This window comes from Martes martes, assembly GCF_963455335.1.
Source record: "Martes martes genome assembly, chromosome: 15".
Taxonomy (NCBI): Eukaryota; Metazoa; Chordata; class Mammalia; order Carnivora; family Mustelidae; genus Martes; species Martes martes.
The window spans coordinates 28,393,443-28,420,552 of record NC_137903.1 but is presented as its reverse complement, the minus strand read 5'-3'; the positions used below and the strand labels follow the sequence as shown (position 1 = coordinate 28,420,552).

Genomic DNA, 27,110 nt, shown 5'->3' with positions numbered 1-27,110 from the left:
AATCTGGCCAGTTTTAGATGTAGGGCCTAGGGGAGCCTGTGCCAAGGGCAACTGGGGATGCTTTGAGGACAACGTAGGTGAGTTGGGCTCTTGGGGGGAACCCCAGGCACTACAGTGTGGGTAGGGGAGCAGTTCACAGGAAAGGTGCAGGCAGCACCAAGAGACGGTTCTGGGTTCTGTCACAGACGTAGCTCCCGGAGGGGGTGGGCTGGGCTGCCTGCATGGCCATGGTCCCCACACTAGGGTTTGATGGGCACTAGACGTAAAGGGAGAGGCAGAACTGGCCTGTGTGGTACTGTGCCAGTGGAGGGATTGACTGTGGGAATGCTGAAGTCTCAGGGGTGTGGGCTGTAGTGGGTCCGTGGTCCTAGGACCTTCTCATGGGTGGTCAGCTGGTTAGTTCAATTGGCTAGTGCTTGGCTTAGCTCTGTGCTGGAGGCCATGGTCAGCAGCTCAGGGACAACACACACCTTTGATCAGGTCCATTCTTATCTTTCTGGTCCTGTTTGGTACGGTCACTGATGCTTGTCGCTGATAACTAGGGGAGTGGCTGGATGGGAGAAGGATGACAAAGTAAATCTCCTCTTACCTCTAGTGGGGAAGAATTCTAAAGCATGGTGTTCCTCCTTATCGTAAAGACCCCCTGTTTCTCCACCTGACTGCGGTTGCTAGATTTTATCCTGTGCTTATTTTGTGGTCTGCTGTTAGTACCTGTTTGACAGCCTCTGAGATTTCTTTGTGAAAATACTTCTCAGGCCCTCCTGTGGGGCTGCCCTTGGCATGTTGGGGCTGGGGACAGGGCAGGGTGACCTGCATGGAAGACTGTGGGCAAGCAGAGGGTGACTTAGAGTGTCCTTTCAGTCTACAGCCTGGTGGTTGGACACAAGATAGATGGGAAGGAAGCAGGAGTCAGGCAAGCCTTGAACATGGTCCTGTAGGCCTAGGTGATGGGCAGCCAGGGAGGAGGGGAAGCAAGCTGGTTATGGGTACGTGAACACACATGGCTTTGCCTTCTCTTCTGGAGGCTGTGGGGGCTACTTTAGTTCATCCAATAATGACATCAAGTCACTAACGTACGAATTAGAGGAAAGGAGGAGGGGGTCATAGTATTTCTCTTCCTAGAGGAAATTATTTCATCTGTTAGCAGAGCAGTCCTCTAAGCCCTGACTCTTAATCCATCAATGTTTAGAGATCTACATGGACTTCTCACAGTTTTACCTGTAACTGGTCCTGGACCACAGAGTCAAGGTCAGGGAAGGGTCGAGAACAGACATAGCCAATCCTGCGCAGTTGCTGACAGCTCTGTCTGAAGTATGAAAGGGGGCACCCCAGGGGTCTCAGTGGACCAGCCATACTGTGCTGGTCTTTTCTCTGCCCACAAGTCCTCTGTCTCCACCCTCATGATAACATGATGACATTTCATCTATATCTCTTCAATTTTAAGGAGACCTTTTGTTTTTGTTAGGTTTTGGCCAATTGTATGTATTATTTTGTGAATTCCTTGTTCACGTCTTTTGCTCTTTGTTCTATGGAGTATTTGCTTTTTCTTATTGATTTGGTAGAATTCCCTTGGCCCCCATATAGGTTGCAAGTATTTTCATAGTTTATTGATAGCTGGAATCTTTTAAAAAGGGCTTTTGTGTCCATACAGAGATTTTCATTTTTATGCACCGAAGTCTATCAGTGTTTTCCTTTATAATTTCTGCCTCTGACGTGGGGCTTCCAAAGGCCTTTCCCACAAGAAAATTATGGAAACATTTATGCATATGTTCTGCAGATTCTTTTATGGTTTCATTTTCTACATTTCCTACATTTAACTCTTTCATCTCTCTGGAATTGATGGATTGTGTCTTTGTAAATGGCTTCAAATTCCCTTGGAAGTGAAAGTGATTAATAGAGCAATTAATTCATTAATTAACATGGTGGGGAAGAGAAGCTGGTAGAGGAGGAGAGGTTGAGGATACGGAAGAAGGATGGGATAATTAATGGACCAAGGTCTGGGAGAGAAGAAATTGAGTTCTGGGCCAGAGGGTACATAGGGAATGGCTATGAGGAAGACTGTGAGCCCAGTGCCCAAATCTCCAGTGACTGAGGGAGTGGGGACATGGGGAGGGACAGGGGAGGTGGTGTCAACGAGGACCAGTGAATGGTATGAGCCAGGTGGCAGGAGCCTAGGGTCGGGGGAGGTTCACAAGTTTATGATTTATGAGGATTAAGATTGTCTACCTCACCTTTGAGCCCAATGGGATCTGGAAGATGACATTCCACTGGATAGGTATCCTGGGCGCTTTCATCAGATAAAGTGGCAGGTGGAAGGAACATGCAGAGAAGAGGCTGAGGGTACAAGGCAGTTGGTTTACTGTGGGTGGGGGGTTCTAGACTCAGGCTACAAGGAAGGGTCTGAGAGGGAGGGGTTGTGAGAAGGAGAGCCTATACCCGGTCAGTGGAGGGGAGCAGAAGCAGGGAAAGTTAAATTAACTCCCTTGGTACAGAGGATCATAGTTCACAAAGCACTTCACATACGGTCTGCACTTGAACTTCAGAGCAGCGTTTCAGAGCCAAGGGATAATGGGGATTTGCCCAGAGTCAGGTAGGCAGGCGCTGGCCGAGTCAGGATGTGAAGCCAAGAGCCTTGACGCCCGGCCCGGATGCCGGTGCCTCCTCCCCTGACCCCAGCATCATCCTCACACACTCAGGGACAGAAGCCTGGGACGGTGCCTAACGATCTTCTTTTCTCTCCTCTCTCTGCAGGACACTAGTCCTCACTACTGCTTGCTAACCATGAATGGGATGGCCAACGTGAACTCTGCCAGCCGCCCCCACTATACTTCCTCCATTCCTGTGCCTCGAGCTGCTTCCCAGACCAGGATTCATACCCCGGGCGCCTCTCCCCAGCTGCGGCCACGCCAGGCCGGCCTGGCCCTGAGCCCCCAGCGTGCAGCTTCGCCGAGACTGGGCAAGGCAGGAGGCCCTTCCAGAAACTCCTCTCCTAAGGCCTCCCGGGGGAGAGGCTCCCCGAAGTCTTCTGGGACGGTGAGAGAGTCAGCTGAGGGTGGCGAAGGCCTTTCCAGCTCCCCATGGAGCAGTCCCAGGGCAACCCCCAAAGCAGCCCTCTCCAGCTGGGCTGGGTCCAGAAGAGTTGGGGAGACACAAGGCACCCAGGGAAAGAAGAAGGTGGCTCAAGAAGGGATTCCAGTCCTCCAGAGCCGGGGCAGGAGCCCATCCCGACCAAGCTCTCGCGGAGAAACTCAAATACCGGGGGCTCCTGAAGGTCGAAGACCTCTTAACTACCCAGGAAAGGATCAAAGAGATACAAGCTACAGAAGTTCAGGGGTCCCAAGGTCTTTGGAGCCCGATGCTGGGGCAGTGTCCGGGGCTTCCTCCCCGGGGTGCAGCCCTGTGCAGAGCAAACGCCCCTCCCCCACCCCGGGGGTCATCAGCTTCGCCTCAGCCCACCAACAGAGTCAGCCAGTCACAGCCACAGTGGCCCCCTTCCAGTACAGGTGAGCTGGGGAGCAGCGGGGCAGGGAAGCAGGGAGGCGTGGAGCGGAGACCCAGCAGCCAGCCTGAAGAGGAGGGGGACCTCAGTCCATCAAGTATATATATCCTTTTTTAAATAAAAGTGTTACTTTACTCAAATGGCCACATTAAATGAACCAAATTCTAATTACTAAGTGTCACATAGTTTAGAAATGCTCAAATGCAAATTAAATACCTCCCAGGCTAGCCTGACTTCCTGGGCTTTTTCTCTGCACTGGTGTGAGGAGAAACCCACTTACATCTGGGGTTTAGAGAAGCTTGTACACCATTCCCAGGACTTGGCCGGTGGCGGGGGCAGCGTGGGGGTTGGCGTTCCTCTGGGGCTGCAGAGCATCTGGGGAGGGGGGTGGGGAACTGCTAGGAGCTTTCACTTCTAGAAGCCAAGAGTGTGACTCGGTCTCTGAAAAGTTCCAGGCACTCTTACACCACAGTAACATACATCCGGGGCCCAGGCCCAGGAAGCCAAGAGTCCCACTCTATTCGCCATGTGGTCAGGCCTCTTACAGAGTATCACAGTGAGGAACACCACATTTTAAAAGGCATTGGTGCCCAAAAACACATTTCAAGAAAGACAAACAGGTTGATGAGGGATCCAAAAAAGGCGTTGGAAGAATGATTAAAGGAGCTGAAGCAGTTTACTTTGGAAAAGGGAGGCTTAGAGAGGGTCTGAGGGCTGTTCTCAAATATTTGAAGAGCTGTCACGTCGTAAGATGAATTAGATTTACTTGGTACGGCTCCAGAGCCCTGAGTCGGCGTCATCGCGGTTAGAAGTCCGCCCGAGATAGATCCGAAGCTCAGGAGGAGGAACTTTCCAGCAACCCGAGAGGTTTACAAATGACTGATAAGGCAGTGAGCTTCCCGTCACAGCAGGAATTCTAGCGGTCGCCTGATCAAAGCAAGTTCTCACTTGGGTGATCCCTGCCTCTGGGAGTGTCTCTTCTGCCTGACAGACCGCCCACACAGCCGCCCTTGTTCCTTTTCCTAAGGAGCTCCTCCCATCTGTCTGTCTGTCCCCTGTGACCTCCGCCGAGGTTCTCCAGCTGACGAGCGGACTCAGGGAAGCACGCACGCAGGGCTGACCTTCCTTTGGATGGCCTTTTCCCCATCAGCACAGTGTTTCCCTGGTGATTTTTTGGCTTTCTTCTCCTACCTGATTTCCTTCTACCTAATGTCCTTCATTTTGAATTCAATCTTTGGGAAAAGTGTCTAGGCATTAAATTGTTTAAGATTTTACATTATCTACCCTACACGTCCCCTGGCAGATTTAGACTCTGACATTTTACAAAGAGGTCAAAACTTCTTCCTTTGAACATTTCAGTGCAGCCTAAATAGAACCACATTTCCTTCACTCTGCAAACATTTATTGCATGTTTTCATTTTCAACAGAAATGGAAATGTGTTGTACCAACCTCAAGGGGCGGTTTTCTTCACCATCCACCTCCTAGACTTTGCCTGTTTCAGGCCCTGGGTTAGGATTGCAGGGAGGATCGTGGTTTGGGCAAGGGGGGATTGGGAGGGAGGACAGCCCTAGGTGCTGCTGGCCGGTGGGTGGGAGCCCAGTACACCCTGCGGGGCCTGGAGCTGCTGCCAAGGGTCCCTCTGCCAAGGGCCAGGCTGGGCTACCCTTGCAAGGTGCATAGCCAAGGAAGTGCCATCTGCTCTCTAGAAGGCACAGACATCCCGTTTTCATGGAAATCTCCTGCACCCCTGTCCCTCCCACTGCCCAGACCTTGGCCTTCTGCAAAGTTCCAGCAGCTCACAGAAGCAGAGGTTATCCTCCTCCCCTCCCTCCTGTCTCCAGCCTGGTCTTGCCCCCTTGCTTCTCCAGGGAGCAGGTCTGTCAGCCATCTCTTTCCCTGCCCTATCCTCCTTAGCCATATTTGTCCACAGGCTCCGGGTGCTGACCTTCCCAAGGAAGCCTGTCTCCTGCCTTGTTTCTGACCCGCCACTGCCTCTCTCTGGTCACCCCTGCTTTCTGGACCCCAGAGAAGGCATAAATGCCTCTCAGTCCGCAATCTAGGTCCTCTGCTCTCATACATCGGGTTCCCTCTGATCTTCAACCTCATTCTCCTCTGCTCTTTTGGAAAAGAGCCCCCTACAGCTTCACTGCTCTGGGGCTACATTTTTCCACCTACCAGGTGTTCTCTTTTTCCAATAGTTTTCTCCTTCCCACCTCAGGCTGGCCTTCGGTCAGACTTCAGTGAGGAGGGTACAGTCCGTGGTGTCAGGAGGGTAGGCTTATTGGTTTTCTTCTACCTGGTTCAACCTCTAACCAACTTCTGGCATAGATGAAATTGTCCATTCGGGCTGGAGAGTGAGGGGAGGCCTGGGGCCCTGGCCTAGTCTGGGGAGGTGGAGGCAGGCAGAGATGAGAGTGTAGAAAGGACTGAGGTTAGAGATACGGAGGCTGCCTTCCTGGGTGCCCCTGGGCCAGTGCACACCCACTCAGCCTGACAGCATAATTATGGCACCAACAAGCATGACAGCAAGCTCTTTGTATTTCTTTTTTTTCTTTTCTTTTTTTTTTTTTTTTAGTAATATCAAGTAAGGCAGCCATTTTTGTGCCTGGGTGGATGCGTGATTCGTATATATAGTTCCATACAGAAGCAGAGCTTCTGACTTTTTTTTTTAATTTCTTTTTTAAGATTTTATTTACTTATTTGACACTCAGAGATCACAAGTAGGCAGAGGCAGGCAGAGAGAGAGGGGGAAGCAGGCTCCCCGTTGAGCAGAGAGCCCAATGCGGGGCTCGATCCCAGGACCCTGAGACCATAACCTGAGCAGAAAGCAGAGGCTTTAACCCACTGAGCCACTCAGGCGCCCCAAGCTCTTTGTATCTCTAATGCTACTTCTTGCTGTCTGTGCTGGGTCAGGTGGTGCTTAGCTCTACGTATATGATGCTGTTGAGTGAAACGTGTACATTACCTAGAATTCCCTCTCCTCAGTAGAATGTTCCATTGCTTTCTCACTAGGATGTTGCATCTTGTCACAAGCCCAGGTCTATATTCATTTGTTCCAAGAAACCAACCAACTCCAGTTTTTCTTTGCCCCTGAGACTCGAACATCAGGCTGGTATCGAATTGGCAGTAGTGGTGAGCGACCCCATCAGACTGACCAGGGCAAGATGAGGTCTCCTGCTTTGTCTGAGTACCCCCCATCCTGCTCTAGCGCAAGCCCCCAGCTCAGGGGCCTGCAGACACACAGCAGCTCACGCTGCCTGCGTGGCTTAGGGAGAGCCCTGCAGGGGCAGCAAACACTTCACGTACCCCTGGACTGCCAGACTGATCTGGGCCTCGGAGGTCACCTCTTCTACCCATGATGGAAGTGGGAGGCAGAGGAGAAGAGATTTGCTCTGCATTACCCAGCGAGTTAACAGCAGAGCTGAGCCCAGAGTCCCAGCCATCTGGGTTGGAAAAACTGGAGAGAGGGAGACAAACTCAGTAGCACTGGGGACTCACAGGGTCCCCCAGCCCCAGGACCAGACGTCAACTTTCCCTCCTGCCTGCACAGCTCTCCCCTCCCCCTCCTGCCAAGCTGCCAAAGGGTCCATTTAGCTGGAGACAGCGGGCGGACGGGTGGGCGGGCCAGCTCTGAGAGCCCAGGGTAATTGCCTATAATAAAAGCTCCCACAGCCTTTGTTCCTGGGAGCGATTGTACGGTTGGGGTTGTGCTCAGAAGTCTGCGTGCATTTGGGAGCTGGTGCCCGGAGACCTCACCCTTCCTTCCTGCTGCCACAGTGGCCCAGCACGGACTTAGCCTCCCGGGAGTCGCTGTGACCTCAGCTGAGCCTGCCCCTCCTTCTTCCCTGACTCCTCACTGCCTGGACTGTGAGCAAGCCCAAGGAGGCCTGCGTGCCCCCTAAGCTCTCATAAGGAGTCAGTGAACTCGGTCGGCTTCAGAGGGAGCTCTTCCCTCTCTGTATGAACTTGGCTATATTCTGGGCACAGCCTGGGGGCAGGGACCATGGCACGGTGCAGGACCCAAGGCCTAGAGTTACTGTGGGTTTCCTTTGTCCTGTGGGCGATTTGTGTTCCTGGGAATGGGTGGGACAGCAAAGGGTGACTGGCATCAGGCGCCCCAGTGCCCTCACGAGTTCCCCTGTTGCCCCTACCCCTGGCCCGACTTTGCACAAGCCCTGCTTCCTGCTGAGTGTGCACATGTACGCATGCTCACCGGGGAAGGCCCAGTCCAGAGGCGGGCAGAGCGCCAGCAGGGGAGAAGAACCGAGCTCCAAGGGGGTTCCCTTAGTCCCTTGGAGAAGCTTCGAGGCCAGGACAGCCTCTGCGATGAGTGACCCCCCGTTCTCTGTCCCACAGGCTTCAGACAGACCAGGAGCCCGGCCCCCTCCCTCAGGCTGGCTGGGTCCTTGATGGCTACTCCAGCTGCCCCGGTGGGACTGAGGAATGCTTCTGCACAGGTGAGTGTTCTGTGAGGAAAGACTTCCCTCCCGGGGTGGGGAGGCCACCAGACTAGAAGTCTCCTCACTGCCCCTGTGAAAGAAGTGACCTGACTAAACAGGTCCTTCCCTTCGCAATGAGACATCAGCCCGCGAATTGTACTTGGAATTTTCGCCATGCTTGCCTCAACCCAGGGTTGGTCCATCAAATCCAGGGGCACATCAGAGTCAGGAGAGGGAAGTGGCCAGTGGGTGCCCTGTTTACCAGGGCTCAGGTCCAGGGGTCACCAAAGCCATGACAAAAAAGGTAACGAGCTGGGAGACTAAGAACCAAGAGCCAGGTTCCAAGCAAAGCCCAGATGAACAGCGGAGGCCCTGGGAGCCAGCGAGGCAGCTCAGAGCCCTTTGGCTAACTGCCTGACAGCTGCTGCCTCTCCCACCACTCCCACACCTGTCCCCTCCCCTGCGGCACACTGTAGTCACAGCATGTCACCTGCCGACTGAGCCTCTGGAGCCAGAAAGTGAGGGCTTAGCAAGAAGAGCCCCGAAACTGGAGCTCAGTGATGGTCTATAGGGGCAGAGACGCTGCGTGTCCCCAGGCGCATCCTTAGGCCAGTGTCTGGCCCCCGGCCGGGGCTCAGCAGGTGTCTCTGAGTGAATGACAGGTGAGCGGATGGGTGAATGCTCATGTGCCATAGGTCAGGTCCTAGACTGGTCAGATTCTAAACTCTTCGTGGGGTTTAGGTGTGTGTGTTGATTTTCTTGCAACATTAAAAAATATGTAGGGGCGGGACGCCTGGGTGGCTCATTCGGTTGGGCGTCTGCCTTCAGCTCGGGTCATGATCCCAGGGTCCGGGCAAAGCGGGCTCTCCGCTCAGCGACAGGCCTGCTTCTCCCTCTGCTTCTGTGATCCCTCTGCCTCTGTGATCGCTTTTGCTCTCTCTCAAATAAACAAAATCTTAAAAAAAAAAAAAAAATACCTGAGGATGCCTGTGGCACACAGGAGAAGTACTCAAGATTCCACACCCAGGGCACCGGCTCTGTCTGTCCTTTAGTTTCCAAAGGCGGCTTGTCCCAGGAAAAGGATGAGCTTGCTTTGGACAAACCTGAGGTGGTCCACAGGTTTTGTCTTAGCTTCCTTTCCGTGCTTGGCTCTGGTGGGCAAAGCTGGGGCGCCCAACACAGCCTGACCCTGATGTCATTGGACCCCAGTAGGATGCCATTCCTGCCTTCTTCGTCCCCTCTGTGCAGGTGGTTAGGTGTTCCTCTAGGCTGGGGGCTGGGCTCTTTTGAGCCTTCTGCCAGCTTGGGCCCCTGCAGTGGTCTTGGGTCCATTGTGACCCTGAAGACAGAGCAGCAGCACTCCCTCCATGGCAAGCCTTGTAGAGGAGGTTTATAGGGGTAGAGACTGGGCATCTAGAAAGGAAGCCATTGCCTCCCACCATAAGTACACCCGCAGAGGAACCAGGGCATGGCGGGGGACAAAGGAAACCAAATGTCACTGGCACCGAAAAACCATCAGAATTAGAATGTGGTAACCAGGAAACTATGCAGAGCTCTATTTTTACATTTGCAGTTTTGTTAGTGTAATGGCTTCCTTATGTGTATGCCACATTGTTGGAGTCTAATGCTCTCCACCTAACCAGGCACTCGTTCATAATCATTATCCGATGAGTTGGAGAGAGGACTTGGGACTTTCAGAGTCTGCCGCAGCCTGGCTTTAGGAATCCCCCAGGCTCGACAGCTGGAAGACCATCCTTGCCAGCCAGCTCTGAGCATGTCCGAGAGATCCCAGCTTGGGTTCCTCCATGAGGCGGAGTGCTGGTGGACCTTTGGAGGTGGTGAGAAAAGGGAGAAAGAAGCCCTTGTTTCTTCCAAGGCTCCTGGGGAAGAGGAACAAGGTTCTCAGTGCTGCCCCTGCTTGGCCACTCCCTCGTCATCACGGCGATCCTTGTTGATCAAGCATATGCCAGGCATTTTGATGGGTTGGATGGTGGGAGAGAATTGGGGTCTGCTTGTGCTTTGTAGGGGAACCTGCACTCTGAGCCTGAAGAAAACAGAGATGAGAAGAGAGATGATGGCCGGCTTCCATTTTACGCCCTGCTCCCCTACCTCTGAACTCCACTCAGAGCACAACACGATTCATTCATTCATTTCTTCTTTCATTCAGTCAACAAACCATCCATGAGTGTTTGCCTTGTGCCAAACACTGCTCAACACTAAGGTAAAAGATGAATGAGGGGCACCTGGCCGGCTCAGTCGGGGGAGCATGCTACTCTTGGTCTTGGGGTCATGAGTTCAAGCCCCACATGGAGCATGGAGCCCACTTTAAAAAAAATAAATAAAAACTTAAAAATGGCATTTATGTTAAAAAAAAAAAAAAACAACCAGAGATGAATAAGACTCTGACCTGTTTTCAAGGGGTTCATAGTCTGGAGAATTCACTCCAGTGAGCCTGACCCAGGGGCAGGTGAGAATTCTACCAGTGAACCACCCATGCAAGCCCGACCCAGAGGATCAGTTGGCAGTGACCTGCCCTTGTTGGAGCTGATCGGGCAGCCCAGTCAGTCCTGCCCCTCATGAGGCCCTGCAGCATGAGGAGGACCCTGGTGTTATGCCCCCCGATTTGTAGAAGGATATTTGGGTGCCCTGAAGAATAGAGTACCATGTCCTGTATTGGTGTCATCCACAGAACCAGCACGGTTACTGACCATGTGATTCCCATATAATCTGTACACGACCAGGGGCGGATCTGCTTTCTTTTATAGCTCAAACATCCTTCCTTCTTGTTTGTGAACTCGTCTTGCTCCCTGTGACCTGGCACCGTGCTGGCTGATCAGTGTCTGGTGAAATGGTGAACTGAGTGAGTGAATAAGGCACCCAAGGTCAGGGCGCGTGGAGTCGTTGATCCTCTGTGGGCCTGCTTCTTGCTGGTTGATGAGGAGCAACCAGCCTTTCTTCGGATCTCTTCCCAGTATGGTCCTCTCAGGCATCCGGGGGGACAGAAGGGCCTTGAGGGGAGCAGGGAAGACTAAGACCTTTCTCAGTCTTGTACTACTTTCTTACTTACTCTGCCTCGGGATGGAGTCCCAATGAGGTGGGATAAGCTTTGTAGAGCAGGAAGAGAACGTCTCACGATGACTTGCTACCATACAGCGGTGTTGGGATTTGGCCTTCCTGTGTTCCAGAGATGTTCTGCCCTTGGCCCCTGGGTTTTTGCATGTGCCACTCTCAGCTTGCTTGGCTGTGCCGGTGAGGGCCCCGTGCTGGTCCCGTCGGGCAACACTCCCCTTGGTTGCCACCATCAGATCTTAATTTGGAAAGCCAAGGGAAGTGCTGACATTTCTGCGTGCCCATATGTGTGAGGCTGTGTGCAGGAGGACTGGGAAAGGTCGCCCCAAGGGTGACACAGATTCCTTAATTACTTCCACTTTGTGGCATGTTTGAATGAGCGCTAAGTGGACACATAATGAAGGGATCTTCTCGCATCATAACATGTGTCGCTGGGGAACGAGCCAGAGCCGCCTCCCTGCCTTGCTTCTCACACAAGGGTTGATATATATAGAATAGGAGGGGCGAGTAGAGTTTGGCCTCATGCTGGAGTTGTTTTGTTTTTCTCCTCCTTTCTTCTCCCTTGCCGAGCAGACTCCATCTTTAAGCCAAAATTAAGTTTTTCGTGTTTTGCGGATTTGGCAGCAGGGATAGAGTCCCCCTACTGAGAAGACTTGCATACCTGGTGTGCCCTCCACCGGGGGCGAGAGAGGTCTGGCCACTGCACTCTCTGGGAGATGAATTTGTTCTGGGCTCTTAGGCAGCTCCAGTGCAGTGGGGCAAGGCCCTGGTCTGGCTCTTCTGGGAGCTCCAGGCCAAATCCAAGCATCCCAGGGCTACCAATGACTTGGAACATTCATGAACACGGGAAGTCAAAGCTCTCATGAATGTTACACATCATCCGCGTATGGTCTCATTCTCCATGGGGAGAGATGCGGCTCAGAGAGAAACAGACTTGTTTACGACTGCCTGGTTCATTAGGAGGGCTGCTGAAGCCAGGATCCCTGCCTTCTGATGTCCCCAACACTAAAATGACCAAATGGTAACCATGACTACCATTTATTGAACACCTATTAGGTGCAGGGCTCAGTGCTCGATGCTTCCCATGAAGTCCTTCATAAGCACCTTATGCAACCCTTGGCAGGTGGTAGTGTTATTCTGTGGGATAGATGAGGAAGCTCCAGCTCAGAGAAGTACACGAACTAGCTTTCTGGGGGCACACAGCTAGGGGGCTGTGCCAGGATTTGAATCCAGGCTTGTCAAAACGTCCTGCCTTCCAGCCTTCCAGCATTACTCGCCTGCCTTCCTGTTGCTGCCAGCACTCACTGGGCCATTGGCACACTGTTTCCCTTAACCTCCGCCAAATGGTGGGGAAGGAAACAGGGTCAGTGAGCCACAGTCCTGCTGACATCTTCCTCACCGTGAGCAAGCCCCGGGATGTCGCTGGCCTCTCTGTCATCCCAAACCTGTGTCATTTCATGCTGAGTTCACACTGCTGTGTTCCCTGCCCTCTGGGGACTTTCAGGCTGAGCTGAGCCTGATGTCCCAGCCATCCGTGGAGAGGGGACATGCAGACAATTGACTAGAAAACACAGAGCGAGTTCAGGGGCAATGCTATTAGCTCTCCTGTCAGGGCTCAGGCTGCTCCGCTGTGGGCCAGAGGAGGCTTGGGAGTTCGGTGGTCTCCGGAGGCCTGGTTTGGATAAACAGGGTGGCCGTCTGGGACCAAGTAGACTTCTAGGAGCTGAGAGGGGAGGTAATCATTACACTGCAGAGCGGTGGCTAACACTTGCTGTGGCTTCCTCTGAATCAGGCACCACCAATAAGCACCTTCAGTCCTTGTAACAACCGTGTGAGAGTTGGAACAACTCCCCAACTTCATATCCTAGCTTTACCACTTGCTAGCTGGGCAGCCTTGGGTAAATGATTTAACCTCTCTGTGCCTCCATGATGATGACAGTACCTTCATGATGAGGACCAAATATACCAATGTATAAAGTGCTTCAGGAGCCCTGGGACAGAGTAACTGTTTAACATGTGTTATTGTTTGTTATCGAGGAGAGTGCTGTTACTAACATACCCATTCTGCAGATGAGGAAATGAGGAAAGGCTATGCGACATGCCCAGGGTGGTCCAGCCCGGACTGGAAGCCAGATAGCTGGTCTTTGGTGGTCGTGCTCTTAGCCATACATGCCAAGACCTTGCCGGAGGGGAACATGTCGCAAGTATGGGGTGCCCCTGGGAGGGGCAGTGAAATGAAGACCAGGACAGAGCCTAGCTCTAGGAGGGGTCTCTGCAGGACGAGGCCAGAGAAGTGAGGTCATCTGAGGTACCCTGCTAGAGGAGTTTGAAACAGAAACTAGAGGATCTGGATTCTATTTCTCGGGAGGAAGCTGAGTGACTTCTCCCCAAGACAGCATTTGGCTGGGAATGGGATTAATCTCCAAGCAGAGCATCTGACCCAGTGGGAGCCATTTTAGTGGACTGTCAAAAATAGAGGAGTCTGGATATCCTGGACGCCCCCTCCCCCCACCGCCAACCACACTGCTCCCTCTTGAGATTGCTCCCACTCTAGAAGGTGTGCAAGTGGCTCTGCATGACCTGAATACTCAGAACAATGCAGAGGGCCGACGGGGCCTCGCTTCCCTGCTTCCTGCTCCACCCGAGAAGACCAGGGCCTTTGTACCACCCAACTGCAGAGGAAATTCATACCCATCCACGAAGTTTCTGGTAAATACTTACGAGGTGCCGGGCGCTGCTCTAGACACGTGGAGGCCACCCCTGATGGAACAGGGGAGACCTTTGCCATTGGGGAGCCTGCAGTCTAGAGGAGTGCGGGGTACAGCCTTTGCAGCTAGATGGGATCTGCTTGGTAGCCCTGGAGAAGCCCCAAGTCTGGAATGTGTCTCCCATCCCCAAGAGTAGGGCAGGCTCCGGCTTCCTGACACCCCATAAGAATATAAACAGCCGCAGTCTGCAGACCACCGCCCTTCACCCCGAGTCTTCAGTACTAGGAAAGAGTAGAAGAGGAAGGTGATGAACTTTCCTCCGTGGTTCTCCTAGAGAATTGTCCCCTGTCCCCTGTCCCTGTCTGGCCTTGACTTAGCTTCCTCCTGGCAGGTTTCTTGAGATTCACCTCTCCCAACTGAGAGGAACTGCTTTAGTTCTTCCTGGGAAACCCTGGCCTCTTGTTTAGTTCAGTGTGTGCCTGTGAGCCACGGGAAGGTCCTGAGTAAGAGGATACATACTGGGAGGGGGTAGGCCTGGTTACTAGGAATCTCTCCAGATCTGACTACCCCGTCCAACTTCAGAGCATTGTCCAGGGGGGCTCTGGGGCTGCTAGAAATTTCAGCCATGGGAAGAGGAAGGAACCTGAACTATTTGCTAAACTTTCACCACTGTCCTTCCATGACCAATGGAAACTTTCATGGCCAATCCAGAGGAACCCCACTTCAGTGGTGCCCTAAAGACTTGTCTTCACAGGTCTTTGTCCCATCCCTTGAGACAAAAGCTGGCCACTCCTCTTCACAACTGCTGAGAAACAGGGTCTCCCTGGGAAGGCTCAGGAGGATGGAGAGCCTGTAGGCAGCTTCATGTCAAGGAGCACCAGCTCCAAGCAAGGCGTTAGTCCCTCCCTCTGGCACCACCGAATGGGCAGAAACCGGAACACAGCATCCCCCCCCTTCCCTGTAGTCCCCCGTCCCCTTGATAAGAGGATTAGGGCCCCCCACTGAGAGACCTCCCCGCCCCCAAACAATAAGGCCGCCCAGCAGGCTTACAGGGAAGGAGCTCTGGGGAGAGGCAGTTGAAGACAGTGAGCGACATAGACACAATAAGCAGGAAGATTAAGTGCTGAGAATTACCCCCAGTCATAATATTCCTTGTCCTGAGTCCTTTAAGAGAAGGAAGGAATCAAAACCCCGCCTTCCTGTGTGTGGCTCCGGGGCTGTGGGAGCCCCGTGCTTCCGTGCTTCCGAGAGAGCTGAAGATAATGAAAGGTTCAGGGCAGAGGGAGGGTCAGCGAATGTGGGGTAATCCAAGCTCGGGGGGTGGGGTGGGGGGGTGGGGGGGTAGGGGACAGGACAGAGAAGTGGTTAGTCTTAGTCATCCCTTCTGTTATGAAAACCATTCCACCTCCACAGAGGGTTGGAGAAGCTGACGAGTGTGTTCTGTGGGGAGAATGATCACGGACCCATAGGTAAGAGAACTTGCCAGCACGACGAGAGCTCAGCCCCATCAGATGTGGAGGGAGAGCAGCCCTCGCATTCACATAGAGTCTGGCACAGTCCAGAGGCAGGAGCTTGACCCAGTGAGCTCCCTGCATCCTTCCCGCCTGAGAATCTGGGTTTCCATGGAGGCAGGAAGAAGCACAGGGGCGGTTAGCTCCTTGGGATGAAACCAGGCCGGGTGAAAGGCAGAGTTCTCCTCAGGCTTTGAAACTCCCACCCATCACACCCATGACTATTCTTAACATCTGCGGAGCAATTTTTATACACTAAGTAATTGCCAGTGATTATTCTATTAAAATTCAGTGAACTATGAATCCATGGCATTCCTGTGTTAGGTTTAAGGTCTCTTTAAAAACCTAAAAATTCTCACAAAGCGCAGAGGTGCGCACTGAGAGGATGAGCGTAGCCGCGGTACGGCAGCGTCTTTGTCTCCAGGGCAGTGGAAGGTCCCCAGCGGGTCCTGGGTCAGCTGGGTGAAGGTTTCTCCCTGCTCTTGCAGTCGTTTTTAACTTTCTAGCATCAGGAACCTCTTTCAGAATCTGGTTAGAGTTACGATGTGTCTCCCCAGACAAACAGACTCTTCACCACACAAAACTTGGTTTCCTGGACTTTCTTAAACCCGTTTGTGAAACCAGACTGGAAAGTTCTCATCTTCTGTAATGATATCACTAGTGTTGGCCTGACAGCATCAGGTTGGGACCTTCTGTTTTTTTCTCATCAGGTTTTTGGGTTTCCTTGGCCCACAGTGAGATAATGGGATTTATTGCAAATGGGTCGGTTCTGCTCTAAAGCAGAACGCTGAGTATTATCTTGGAGGTTCCACTTAGCGTTGTGATTCAGTGACCTTAAAACTCATCAGCTCTGCGTGGACAGGTTGGATTTGATTCTGGGTCTGCCCGCATCACGAGGTACATGCACCCAGGCCGTTTGCCTATCTCCAGCCAGCACACGGGCACAGCTGCACACACACAGGCCACCCTCCTCTTCGTCCCCGCCTCACAGGCCTCTGATTGCCATGACAACGGATCTGGGCTGGTCCTAGTCTAAGGCCAATGGACCTGGGTGTTGCAGAGCTCATCTGGAACCCAGTGTGCAATGAACACCCCGACGGATATGTATGGGACAGTTCCCATGGCAACATACAAGCCAAACACATGTGGGAAACATCTCAGACTTCTTATCCTGGTCTCTTTATTAGCCCAAGGAGCACAGGGATCTGATTTTAAATGAGTGCAATTTCAGAGTCGTCTAGATTAGGTGTTTTCCTTCGGCCTTCCCCTGCTGTAAGAACATGAGCTGTGAGAGTCGGGGTTCTCCACCCAGTACTTCCGCCTAATTTCTTACGTGACCAAAGAGAACACATTTCGTTACAGGAGAAGGGAAGCATTCTCTTAAGGCCACATAGCAAGTCAAGAAGAGAACCGGGACCTCTAAGACTTGAGAAGAGGGAAGTCCTGAAGGGGTCCTGTACTTGGTACTGCCAAGTCCACTGGACATGACCAGGACCCCAGGACAAAGGGCATGAGGCTGAGCGGTCAAGGGACTGGTGGTGCTGTAACTCACCAGGGGAGTAATCCTCTGTTCTTGTCCCCACTCCAGGGCCTTGTGGGCCAGTTTTAATGTGACTGCGCTCCTAGACGCCCGTGCAGACCTCAGGTGCAGTGGGCATCCAGGTTACAGGGAGCAGGGCCGGGATTAGACCTGGACCAGAGGACAGGCAGGAAGCATTGGAGGGCAAGGTGGAGCCAGAGCCGTGAAGGCCTGGAGTGCTCTGCGGGGTCAGCACTGGCCCCTGTCCCAGCAGGTATCAGACTTGGAGAGCCCTGTCCGGCACCCTGTCCACCTACACCCAGCTGGACGTGCTGGGCTTCAGGCTCGGGTCCTGTGTCCTTGTATGACGAGAGGTGACTTCTTGCCTTCCCAGGGTCTACTCTCTGCCCTTCCCATTTCACCGCTGGTAGGCTCATCCTGCTTCTTCCCTGTCCTGTTGGCCTAGAGGCTCAGAGGACCTGCATCCAGGCTGCTGTGAGCTCTGAGGAATGTGGGTTGTAGTTTAGAATGTCTCAGCATTTCTACCCTCTTAGAAGCTCTCCCTGAGACAGTTAGGCCAGAGGGTAGACTAAGGCCTATGATCCCTGGCTCCACTCCCAGCCTTTGGTTTGCTGAGCCTGATTTCCCCCCAACAGGCAGGCAAATAGCAAATCTCTTCTAAGCCTGCCCTGCTGACCTTGTGGCCCGGAAGAAAAATTCCCAACCCCTGGGCTAGGGAGCCTCCTGAGACCAGAGAGGCTGAGCCAGGGCCTTGCAGAATCCATATTTCTACCAGTGCCCTGGCAAAGCAAAGTAGTCAGTGGATTGGGAGGAAGCAAGTGGATCAATCTGGGAAGACTTCCTGGATGAGGCCCTTGGAGGTATGAGGAAGCTGGTGTGTCCATGTTGGACCACTATGTCCATTGGCCCCTTTTCTTTTGCAGATGGCAGCGAAGGGTGGGGCTCAGATTCCATATTGCCAGGGAGCCTGGGCTCTGAGGACACCTTGCCCACTCTTGCCTCTGTCTCCCAGAGGTGGAGCAAAACTCTCCACACCTCCAAGTAGAGCAGACATAGAGATGTTAGAGGGTCTCAGTTGTGATATGTCCCCGGGTCATTGCCCTGAAAAACTGGAGCTTCCCTTAAAGGGGCAAAGAGAGGGTCTGCTGGCCTCCCTGTGGCCCAGGGCTGCAGAGAAGGAAGCAAAGACCGTTGCCGGGCCCTCATCCCAGAGCCTGGTTCCTGTTCCAGCACACCAGCTGCAGTGTCTCTCGCCACGGGGTACTGAGAGGTCACTGCTGTTTACAATCCCCACACATCTGTTCTCAGTCACGCATTCATTCATTTACTTGGTCGTCATTCACCAACTATTTCTGAGAGCCCACTATGTGCAAAGAGCCGTGATGGGTTTTGAGAAAAAACTCATAATCAGTAGACCAACCAAAGATGCACCCTTGGGAAACACAAATGAGTGAATGAAAAATGTTGGCTCTGGATGTCCAGAGGTTACTGAAGTGGTAACAGTGAACCATGTAGAGAGAGTCAGGGAAGGCGTCCTAGGGGAGGGCCGTTTGGCCTTAGGAAGGGCCGAGGAGAACAGAAAATTCCAGTCCTTTTCCTAAAGCCAGCTTCTCCTCAAGTCTTCCTATCTTGACTGATGGCCGGTCCAGTCTAAGAGTTGTCCAGGCCCAAATCCTTGGGGTATGCCCCATTCTGTCAATCCCGCACACCCACACCTGGTCCATCAGCAAATTCTAACGGCTTCAGAGTATAACTAAGAGTCTGACCACCTTGCACCACTACCAAAGTCACTACCCGCTTCCAAGCCACTGTCCTCTCTCACTTTGGTTGTTGTGACTCTCCTGCCCATAAGCCTAGCACGGCAGCCAGAGTGACCCTTTCCAGGGGGAGGCTGGGTCCTGTCACTCCTCTGCTCCCAGCCCACCAGTGACTCCCATCCTACTCAGAGTAAAAGGCCATGTCCTTGTCATGACCCAGAAGGCCTTCCATGGGGACCTCATCGCCTGCCACTGTCCCCTGCTTCGTGGGCCTGGCGTACTCTCCCACAGGGCGTTTGCTCGGGCTGTTCCCTTTGCCTGGAAATCTTCCCCCAGATATCCATATAAATTGCTCCCTCTCTTCCTTCAGATTTTTACTCAGATGTCACCTTCTTACTAAAGCATCCTTTGGCCGCCATATTGAAAATTGACCCCCTACCGCTGGATATTGCATATTCCCTTTCCTGCTCTGTTTACTCCTGAGAACTTTGTAGTGGCTAACATTTCTTTTTCATTTGTTGTCTGTGTCTCGCTTAGACTGGGAGTCCCACAAGGGCAGGAATTTGTGTCTGTCCTCAAGCACTCCTCATAGCTAGCACCTAGCAGGCACTGAACAGGACATGAGCAATGGGGAGCTGGTCGTCTGGGTGGAGACGGACGGTGCGAAGCACCGGCCATTTCAGCAGCCTCGGGCCTGGCCTTGCGCACGTTTTCTGTGCTCAAGAAGTCCCTGCTGATGGGTGGCATGACTTAGGGGAATGACAGGGCAGAGAAAAGGGCAGAAGGGGGCGGAGGGCTTTCCACAAAGGCATAGGTACTGGAATCTGCTAGGGAGGTGAGGAAGGAATTTCCTTATAGGGATCTGAGGCTGGCGGCTGAAAGAAGGTGCCTGTCACTCATTTGGCCTGGCCCAGGGTGGGTGGGCTAGGCTTGCAGAGCCATGGGACTAGGTGCTAGCTCGTGCTCTCCAGATCGTGACTGTGAGCTCAGATATCCAGAAAACTCTTCCCTCTTCCCTGCTCTGACTTGGCCCTTGATGGAGCCAAGTGTGGACTCACCTGCCTCAGATTCCCTCTTCTCCCAAGGTCACCTTTCAAGGTCAACAGGGTGGAGGCTGCCCACCTCTCCTTTCTACATTTTCCTGTCCTCCTCGCTCCCCCATCTAAGGGGGGAGCCCGTAGACCCCCCCACAGACAACCTGGGTTGCATCTGTTTCCCAGCACATGGTGTGAGAATGTAAAATCACACAGCATGCCTTTTCCTTGGCTATGTGCCTATGTCTTCATTCCTCAGATGGCTTCAAGTTCTCGGTCAACACATGTGGTCAAATCCCTCACCCTACCTCATCACAGAAAGTGCCATTGCCTTTGGAGACAGAGGAGTGGGATGGTGAGTGGTTCTGGGGAGCTGGGAATTGGGGACTTTCATGATATCAAGCCAGCCTCTTTCCCACCTTCTCTGCAGACACGAGCAGGATCCAGTTGCCCTCCACAAGGCACTGACATCACCAGGACCCACTCTCTGCCCAGCCAGGCCTCTCCCTCATCATGTAGGACCTTTCTGATCCGACCATCCCCAGCCTATCTGTTCTGTGGCTTGGGGAAAGCGGAAATGGCAGAGTGGGCGGGTTTGGGGATGGTGTGACAGGGCAGGTCCCTCTCTTTTTAGGAATCACTCGAGGAAACATTCTGCACATATTGGCTTTATCGACTGATGCTGGAATGGCTGTTGCCACGGCAGCAGAGGCTCCCACTGCAGTAGAGCATGGTGGGAAACTCAAGGGATGTGAAAGGAATCAAAAAAGAACCAGAGAGAGGGAGAGGTCGCACTAGGGAGCGTCTGAAAGTTCCAGAATGCCAAGATGACTATTTAAAGAGGCCACCACATGGCCATGGCACAGCCCTTTAGAGAGTGGCAGCGGGAAGATGAGCAGAACCCGGTGGACGTGGACAGAGAGGTCCAGCGCTCGAGGGGATTAGCACTGATTTAACTCATGAGATGAGCATGGAAGGTGTTTTCCATCTCATGAACTGACAGGAGGCCTCTCATGCAGGAGGTGATTAGAGAGGGGATGGAGAGGGGCTAGTGCCTCTATTCTGGACAATCCTCTCTCCTCGAAGGAGGCAGAGTTTCAGGAGCTGTTTATTGAAGGAAAGGAAAGGAAAGGACTTGGGATTTGGGGCATGGGCTATCCCTGGAGAGGAGGGGCAGAGGGAAAAAAAAGGAATAAAGATGAGGAAGAGACAGGGCTTGCGTGCAGGGACCAGTGAGGGCTGGAAGAAAGGAGGCTCAGCTTCTGGGGACAGTGGGCATGCAGGGACAAGGAAGGGCAGGGGGACAGAGCAACAAGTGGAACAGTGCCTCATAGCAGTTCTGAAGATTAATTTGACAGGAGCAAACCTCCGAAGCTACCGGAGACGAGAGGCCAAATAAACCTGGGGGAGACAGCGTTGGGTCTGCCTACAGAAGTACGCACTGGGCGGGATGGACCACAGTGTAAATGATGGTTTTCAGCCAGATGGCAACCAGTTAATTTCTCCTTGTCTGCTAAAGAGGAGATGATTTTATATACAGGAAAGGTACATAGAGACAATAAGCAAGAGCTACCGTATCCTGGTAAATCAGAGAACAAGGATCCCCAGATTCTCAAATCGCTATTTTTAGGAGAGGTGATGTTCCCGCATGATTGAATTAGGTATGTCTGGTGCAAACTGGAGAATGATCTTGGAGTAAGGAGGAGGACTTGAGAAGTGATTGTTTGCAGTTTCATTAAAGGTGGGGGCTGTGGGGGCGCCTGGGTGGCTCAGTGAGTAAAGTCTCTGCCTTCGGCTCAGGTCATGATCTCAGGGCCCTGGGATCGAGGCCCGAGTCAGGCTCTCTGCTCAGTGGGGAGCCTGCTTCTGCTTCTCTGTCTACTTGTGACACCTCTCTCTCTCTCTCTCTCTCTCAAATAAATAAATAAAATCTTAAAAAAAAAAAAAAAGGTGGGGACATTGGGATGGGGGAGGAAGGGCGTGGTTACCCGGACACTTGGCACTTGACAGTCCCTTCCTTGAGCTGGGATCTTGTGTTTGGGCATAAGCATGAGGATCTCATGCTTGCCCAGAGAGAAAATCTCAGGACTGGCCTCACCCTTTGGGTGCTCTCTGTGCCCGGGGAAAGTTCTGGCACGATACCGCCTAAGTCCCTTTAACCAGATCTCCACTGCTTGTCATTCCCTACCTGAGATCTCAAACCTTGCTTCCACCCCTGAGTGTCCTAAGTGCTAGACGCAGACTCCGAGGCCAATCTGCATGCACCCCCTGGACCTTCTGGTAAAATTTTTGCACCCGACCCTTTCCTCTGCTCCTCTGAGGCAGCAGGGCACAAGGCTGAACAACCTCTTGCCTCCTTCTCTCCTGGTCTGAACCCTTCTCTGTTTATACTGCTGAGTATTCCAGGAAACCTTCAAGACCTCCTCCACCTGTCCTGCCTGCCAGCACAGTGTCTTACTCCTGCGCTCCCACATGTCCAGCATCTAGTAAGGAAGTGCCGGCCTCTGGGGTTATGACAGTGAATGAGACGGCCAGGGTCCCTGTTCTTCAGGGCTTGGTCTCTCTCATGTCACTCCTGAAATGAGTGTACACATACCTGTGTCTCTCTGTGATGAGTGTGTTGGTGTATGTGACATTGCTTTTTCTGTCTCTCTCATGTCACTCCTGAAATGAGTGTACACATACCTGTGTCTGTCTCTCTGTGATGAGTGTGTTGGTGTATGTGATATTGCTTTTTCACAGTCAGGATGATTATTTTCCCAGATCTGTGTTGTCTGTCTTGTGTTCCCTGTCAGACATCGAATTCCTTGAGGGCAGAAATCTCCATCTTTCTCTGTATCAACCAAAGCCCAGCCAAGGGCCCATGCTTCTTACCAAACACCCCTTTGCTTGAGAACTGTGTGTTCTTGGTGCTGTGGTCAGCACATCCTCTCGGTGATGATCCCTGTCCTTCCAGATGTTTCGGTATCTCAGTCCAGCCCTGGGATTATGGAAGTCAGAGGCCTGGGGACACTACCAGGACCCAAGAGTCATAGAGGGGACAGACCCGGTGTATAGCACTCGGGCCTCCTAATCCACGTTACTAACACAGCCGAGGCCTCTTTTCCCTGCGAGGCACTGAGAGACACAGTTGTGTACCCAGATAGCTTCAGGGCTGGTGGAGGAGACAGACATGCACACCGATACCTCTCACACCAGGCAGGCTGTGATGATTAGCACTAGGAAAGTGGGTGAGCCATGAGACCCAGGCACAGGGCTCTTCAAATTCTAAGGAGACAGACAGGAAGCTAGAAAGAGGGAGGTTGGGGATGGGGTGGGCAGATAATCTGATGGTTAGCACATTCTGGCCAAGCGTTCTTAGGGTGCCTGGCTGGCTCAGTTGAAAGAGCAGGCAAATCTCGATCTCAGGGTCATCAGTTCAGGCCCCATGTTGGATGTGGAGATTACTAAAAAATTAGATAAACTTAAAAAAAAAAAAAAAGAGTTCTTAGGGCTTTACAGTCCCCAGTGTGTGGCTCCGTCTGGGGCCCACCTCTTCTGGAGCAAGCTTTGCTGCCAGAGACATCCCCTCTGCTTTCTCCTGTCCCTCATTTTCTTGCCCGAGAACCATTTGCTCAGGCAACTTGGCACTGACCTGGGAGGCCATGGGAGAATGGGCAGTGTCGCCCTCTACTGAGAGACAGCCAGAGGCCCAATGCTCCATCCCTGTTGGACTCTACCCCTTCTACCCCCATCTTTCTTCCCTGAGTCCAAGGGGCAGGAGGGAGAAAGGCTCGGGAAATGTTGTCTTTTTAAATTGCTCCGCAGTCCCACTTTAGATCAGGCCTGCAGGGGACCCGTGCTAAGCCTCCAACTGATTTCCTAGGTTTGACAAAGCGCTTTACAATGCCAAAGCCCTTTTACTCATTAAGCTGGTATTATAACCACTGTTAAGAGAAGAGAGCCAGCCAAAGGGGTGCAGTGACTTTGACAAGGTCAGTTAGAATGGGAATCCAATCTCCTGATCCAGGCGGTTGGTCCTTTCCTCCATGCCCTGAGCCCCCTCCCTCGTCAGCCCTGGGCCTGTCTCTCCGTGCCACCCCTATCCCATCCCCTTTGCCCTACCCCGGGGAGTATCCCCAACCTCTGGAGGGCAGCCGAGAGCCTCCGAGACTGAAGTACGATGATATTGGGAGTTTCCTGGAGGGAAACCGCCACGGTTTGGAGTGGGGGTGGGAGAACCAGCAAACTGAATAGTACGGCTTCCCCAACCCCTCTCCCAGCATCTCTCCCCGGCCCACGAGCCCACCTATCCCCCCCGCGTCATGAGCTGCCCTGTCTCAGCCCCTTTTACCTGCATCCCACATCCGCACGACAGATCCTTTTCACTGCCCCCCACACTCTGGGCGCGGCAGAGGGCCACGGTGCCCTCCGAGAACTGGTCCCGCCTCCGCGTGGAAAGCTAGCAGGAAAACTGGTGGGATCCTTTATCGCCCCTCCGACCCCCTACCCATCCGCCCCTGGAGCTCTGCCGCAGATACCACCCCCCTCCAGAGCCAGAAATAGACACACACTCGCTCTCCCCCACCTCCCTCCCTCGCGCACACTCCTCCCCTCCTCCTGTTTGCTCCTCCGCCTTCCCCTCCCCTCCTTCCTGCGCTCGGAGCTGCAGCCCGCAGCCTCTACTCAAGCTGGCGGGCGGAGTGCCGCGAGGGAGCTGCCGGACAGTGCTCGGCCAGCGGGACAGACAGGCGGGCAGGCAGAGGGCCGGGACCCGGGCATCGAAGCACCTCTGCGCGCCCGCGGAGCAGCCGGGCTTCCATTCTTCCTTTGATTGATTTCTAAATTTTAATTTGTATTTTCCCCGCCCCGCCCCTTTTCCTCCGGCCCCGCCCCATCGCCCCACGGTTTCCTCGCTCTTTCCTTTTCCCCTCTTCCTTCCTTGCGTTTCTTTCCCCTGCGCCCTCGCTTGCCTGTCTCCCTCCTCCCTCGCTCCCCTCCTCCTCTCCCCCATCTTCCTCGGTTTCTTCCGTCCTTTCTCTCCCCCTCCCCTCCCCCGCCTCCTCTTCCCTGCGCTCCCGCCCCCCCCCGCCCCCGCCCCCGCCCCCGCCGTGCCTGCAGACGAGCGGATCGTCCATGCGCTCCTCGCGGGCAGAATGCTGGGCAGCAGCGTCAAGAGCGTGCAGCCCGAGGTGGAGCTGAGCGGCGGCGGCGGCGGGGACGAGGGCGCGGACGAGCCTCGGGGCGCCGGTAGGAAGGCAGCAGCGGCGGACGGCAGAGGCATGCTGCCCAAGCGCGCCAAGGCGCCCGGCGGCGGTAGCGGCATGGCCAAGGCCAGCGCGGCCGAGCTGAAGGTCTTCAAGTCTGGCAGCGTGGACAGCCGAGTCCCCGGCGGGCCTCCCACCTCCAACCTGCGCAAGCAGAAGTCGCTAACCAACCTCTCGTTCCTCACCGATTCGGAGAAAAAGCTGCAGCTCTATGAGCCCGAGTGGAGCGACGATATGGCCAAGGCGCCCAAGGGCTTGGGCAAGGCGGGGTCCAAAGGCCGCGAAGCTCCGCTTATGTCCAAGACGCTGTCCAAGTCGGAGCACTCGCTCTTCCAGGCAAAGGGCAGCCCGGCGGGCGGCGCCAAGACCCCCCTGGCTCCCCTCGCGCCAAGCCTGGGGAAGCCGAGCCGGATCCCGCGCGGCCCCTACGCCGAGGTCAAGCCGCTCAGCAAGGCTCCTGAGGCAGCCGTGAGCGACGATGGCAAGTCGGACGACGAGCTGCTCTCTAGCAAGGCCAAGGCGCAAAAGGGCTCCGGGCCCGTGCCCTCCGCCAAGGGCCAGGAGGAGCGCGCCTTCCTCAAAGTGGACCCCGAGCTCGTGGTGACCGTGCTGGGAGACCTGGAGCAGCTGCTGTTCAGCCAGATGCTGGGTAAGTCCTGCCTCCCCGCCCCACCCCTGCTCTCTCCTAGCCAGCTGCAAGGGAAGGTGTGGGGAGAGCACAGCCCCCCTCTCTTTTCTCCTCCTCCCGATGGGGCTCTCCAGATTTCGGTCAGGTTGTGAGGGGGCATTGGGCCCAGATGTGCAGGGCTGGCCTCCCTCCAGATGCGCATGGCTAAAGTGCGCTTTCTTAAAGATGTCACCAGGCTGTCCCGGTGACATCTGGCCTTAGGTGAGGCTGGACAATGGCGTGGGGGGGGGGGTCACAGATATTCAGAAATAGAGCCTATTAGCTTCCTGTAATTTTAAAGCCCAGAATCCTAATATGGCAAAATCGGGGGCTGATGGAGACCTTAGTGGTGTTGTGATCTGTGCTTGGCGAGAGAGCATCCAGCATGGCTAGGGGAGAGTCCAGTGAGAGCCCGGATCTAGAGGACAGATGTGGGGAAAGCAGATGTGAGGGCTGTTTGGCCCCAGAGCAGAGCTGAGGCTCCACTTCCTCTGTGTATCCTCCGTGGGAGCGCGAGTCGGATTTCCCGGGTGTGGGGGTTCTGGCAAGGAGACACGTCTGGGGCCAGGGGGCGGGCGGGCAGCCAGCTGTGCGCATCTGGATGTTCGTCCTGCACTTCGGCCTAGGCCCAGGCCCAAATCCCTACCCCCCAGGTTTTATACAGAGTGTGGAAAGGTCTGGGGTCTGGCGTAGAGACTCCTGGTTGACGGGGAAGCCTTTGCCCTTTGGCTAATGGAAGCTGAGCGGGCGGGAAGGGAGGAACAAAGCTTGCTCAGGCGGAGGAAGCGCAGAGAGCAGCTCCATTGTTCTCCAAGCCTGGAGAGTCTATGCAAAAAACCCGGAGCGGGCCCCGGAACTGCGCTTGCTTTCCCCGCGGAGAGCCCTCGCCCTGAGAGGGATAGGTCCGGGATGTGCAGGACGCAGGGCTGCCGCGCCTCGGGAGCCGGCACGGGTCGCGCCGGGGCCACGGGAGGACGGCGGCAAGGCCTGGAGCCCCAGCGGGCCTCCTAGGCTCGGCGGACTTGTTGCGGTGGCTGGGATGTGGGTCCTCCGGCGCCGAGGGACCCGAACCCGAGCTGCCCGGGTACCAGGCAGGCTGCCCGCCCCGCTGGGGGCTGGGAAGGGGCGTGTTCGTGCGCGTGTGAAGGGGCGGGGCCGACGCGGGCTGCTGTCCGAGGACCCGCCGGAGGAGCTGGGGCCGGTGGGTGGATGGAGAATGGGGGTGTTGGATTGGCAGCCCTGGAGAACGCAGAGCTGGAGAAGACTGGTTGGACCTGCTGCTGTCATCCCCGGACCCCCGGGCCCCGGGGTGGCCAGCATGAGGAACCGCTGACCAGGGCAAGAGCCTCTTGGAGCTTGGATGGGGAGCCTCTCCTGGCAGGCCACATTCTGGCTTTGCAGCGGTGGTCAGGAGACTGGACAAGGGCAAAGAGGGGAAAAGCAGCCTTTTCCCTAGGAGAGCCCTTCCTGAAAGCCCCGGCCTCGTCAGGGATAAGGCGATATTGGGGGTTCGGAGGTGCAGAAGCTGACCGGGCAGCCTCCTGCTGCAAAGGGAGAGTGGCTCCCTTTTGCCAACCGTGGCCCTCAAGGAGCTTACAGTCTAATGGGGTGAGACAGACAAGAGATGAAATCATTCGAG

The 27,110-nt window shown here is 54.3% G+C and overlaps 1 protein-coding gene across 4 annotated transcripts in view; it reads left to right on the top strand.

Annotated features, from left to right (window-relative positions):
* Window positions 1-2,781: 2,781 nt before the first annotated feature.
* Window positions 2,782-27,110, top strand: part of NAV1 (neuron navigator 1) — a gene marked incomplete at its 5' end in the record, with an annotated part of 175,319 nt that continues 150,990 nt past the window's right edge. The window contains 3 exons of one of the 4 annotated variants that reach the window (XM_080824032.1): window positions 2,782-3,503; window positions 7,857-7,957; window positions 24,659-25,453. In XM_080824032.1, the coding sequence (XP_080680158.1) occupies window positions 2,782-3,503; window positions 7,857-7,957; window positions 24,659-25,453 (1,618 nt within the window). Of the gene's footprint in view, window positions 3,504-7,856; window positions 7,958-24,646; window positions 25,454-27,110 lie in introns of those variants that run through there. The other 3 variants (XM_080824031.1, XM_080824026.1, XM_080824027.1) reach the window with 3 other exon arrangements.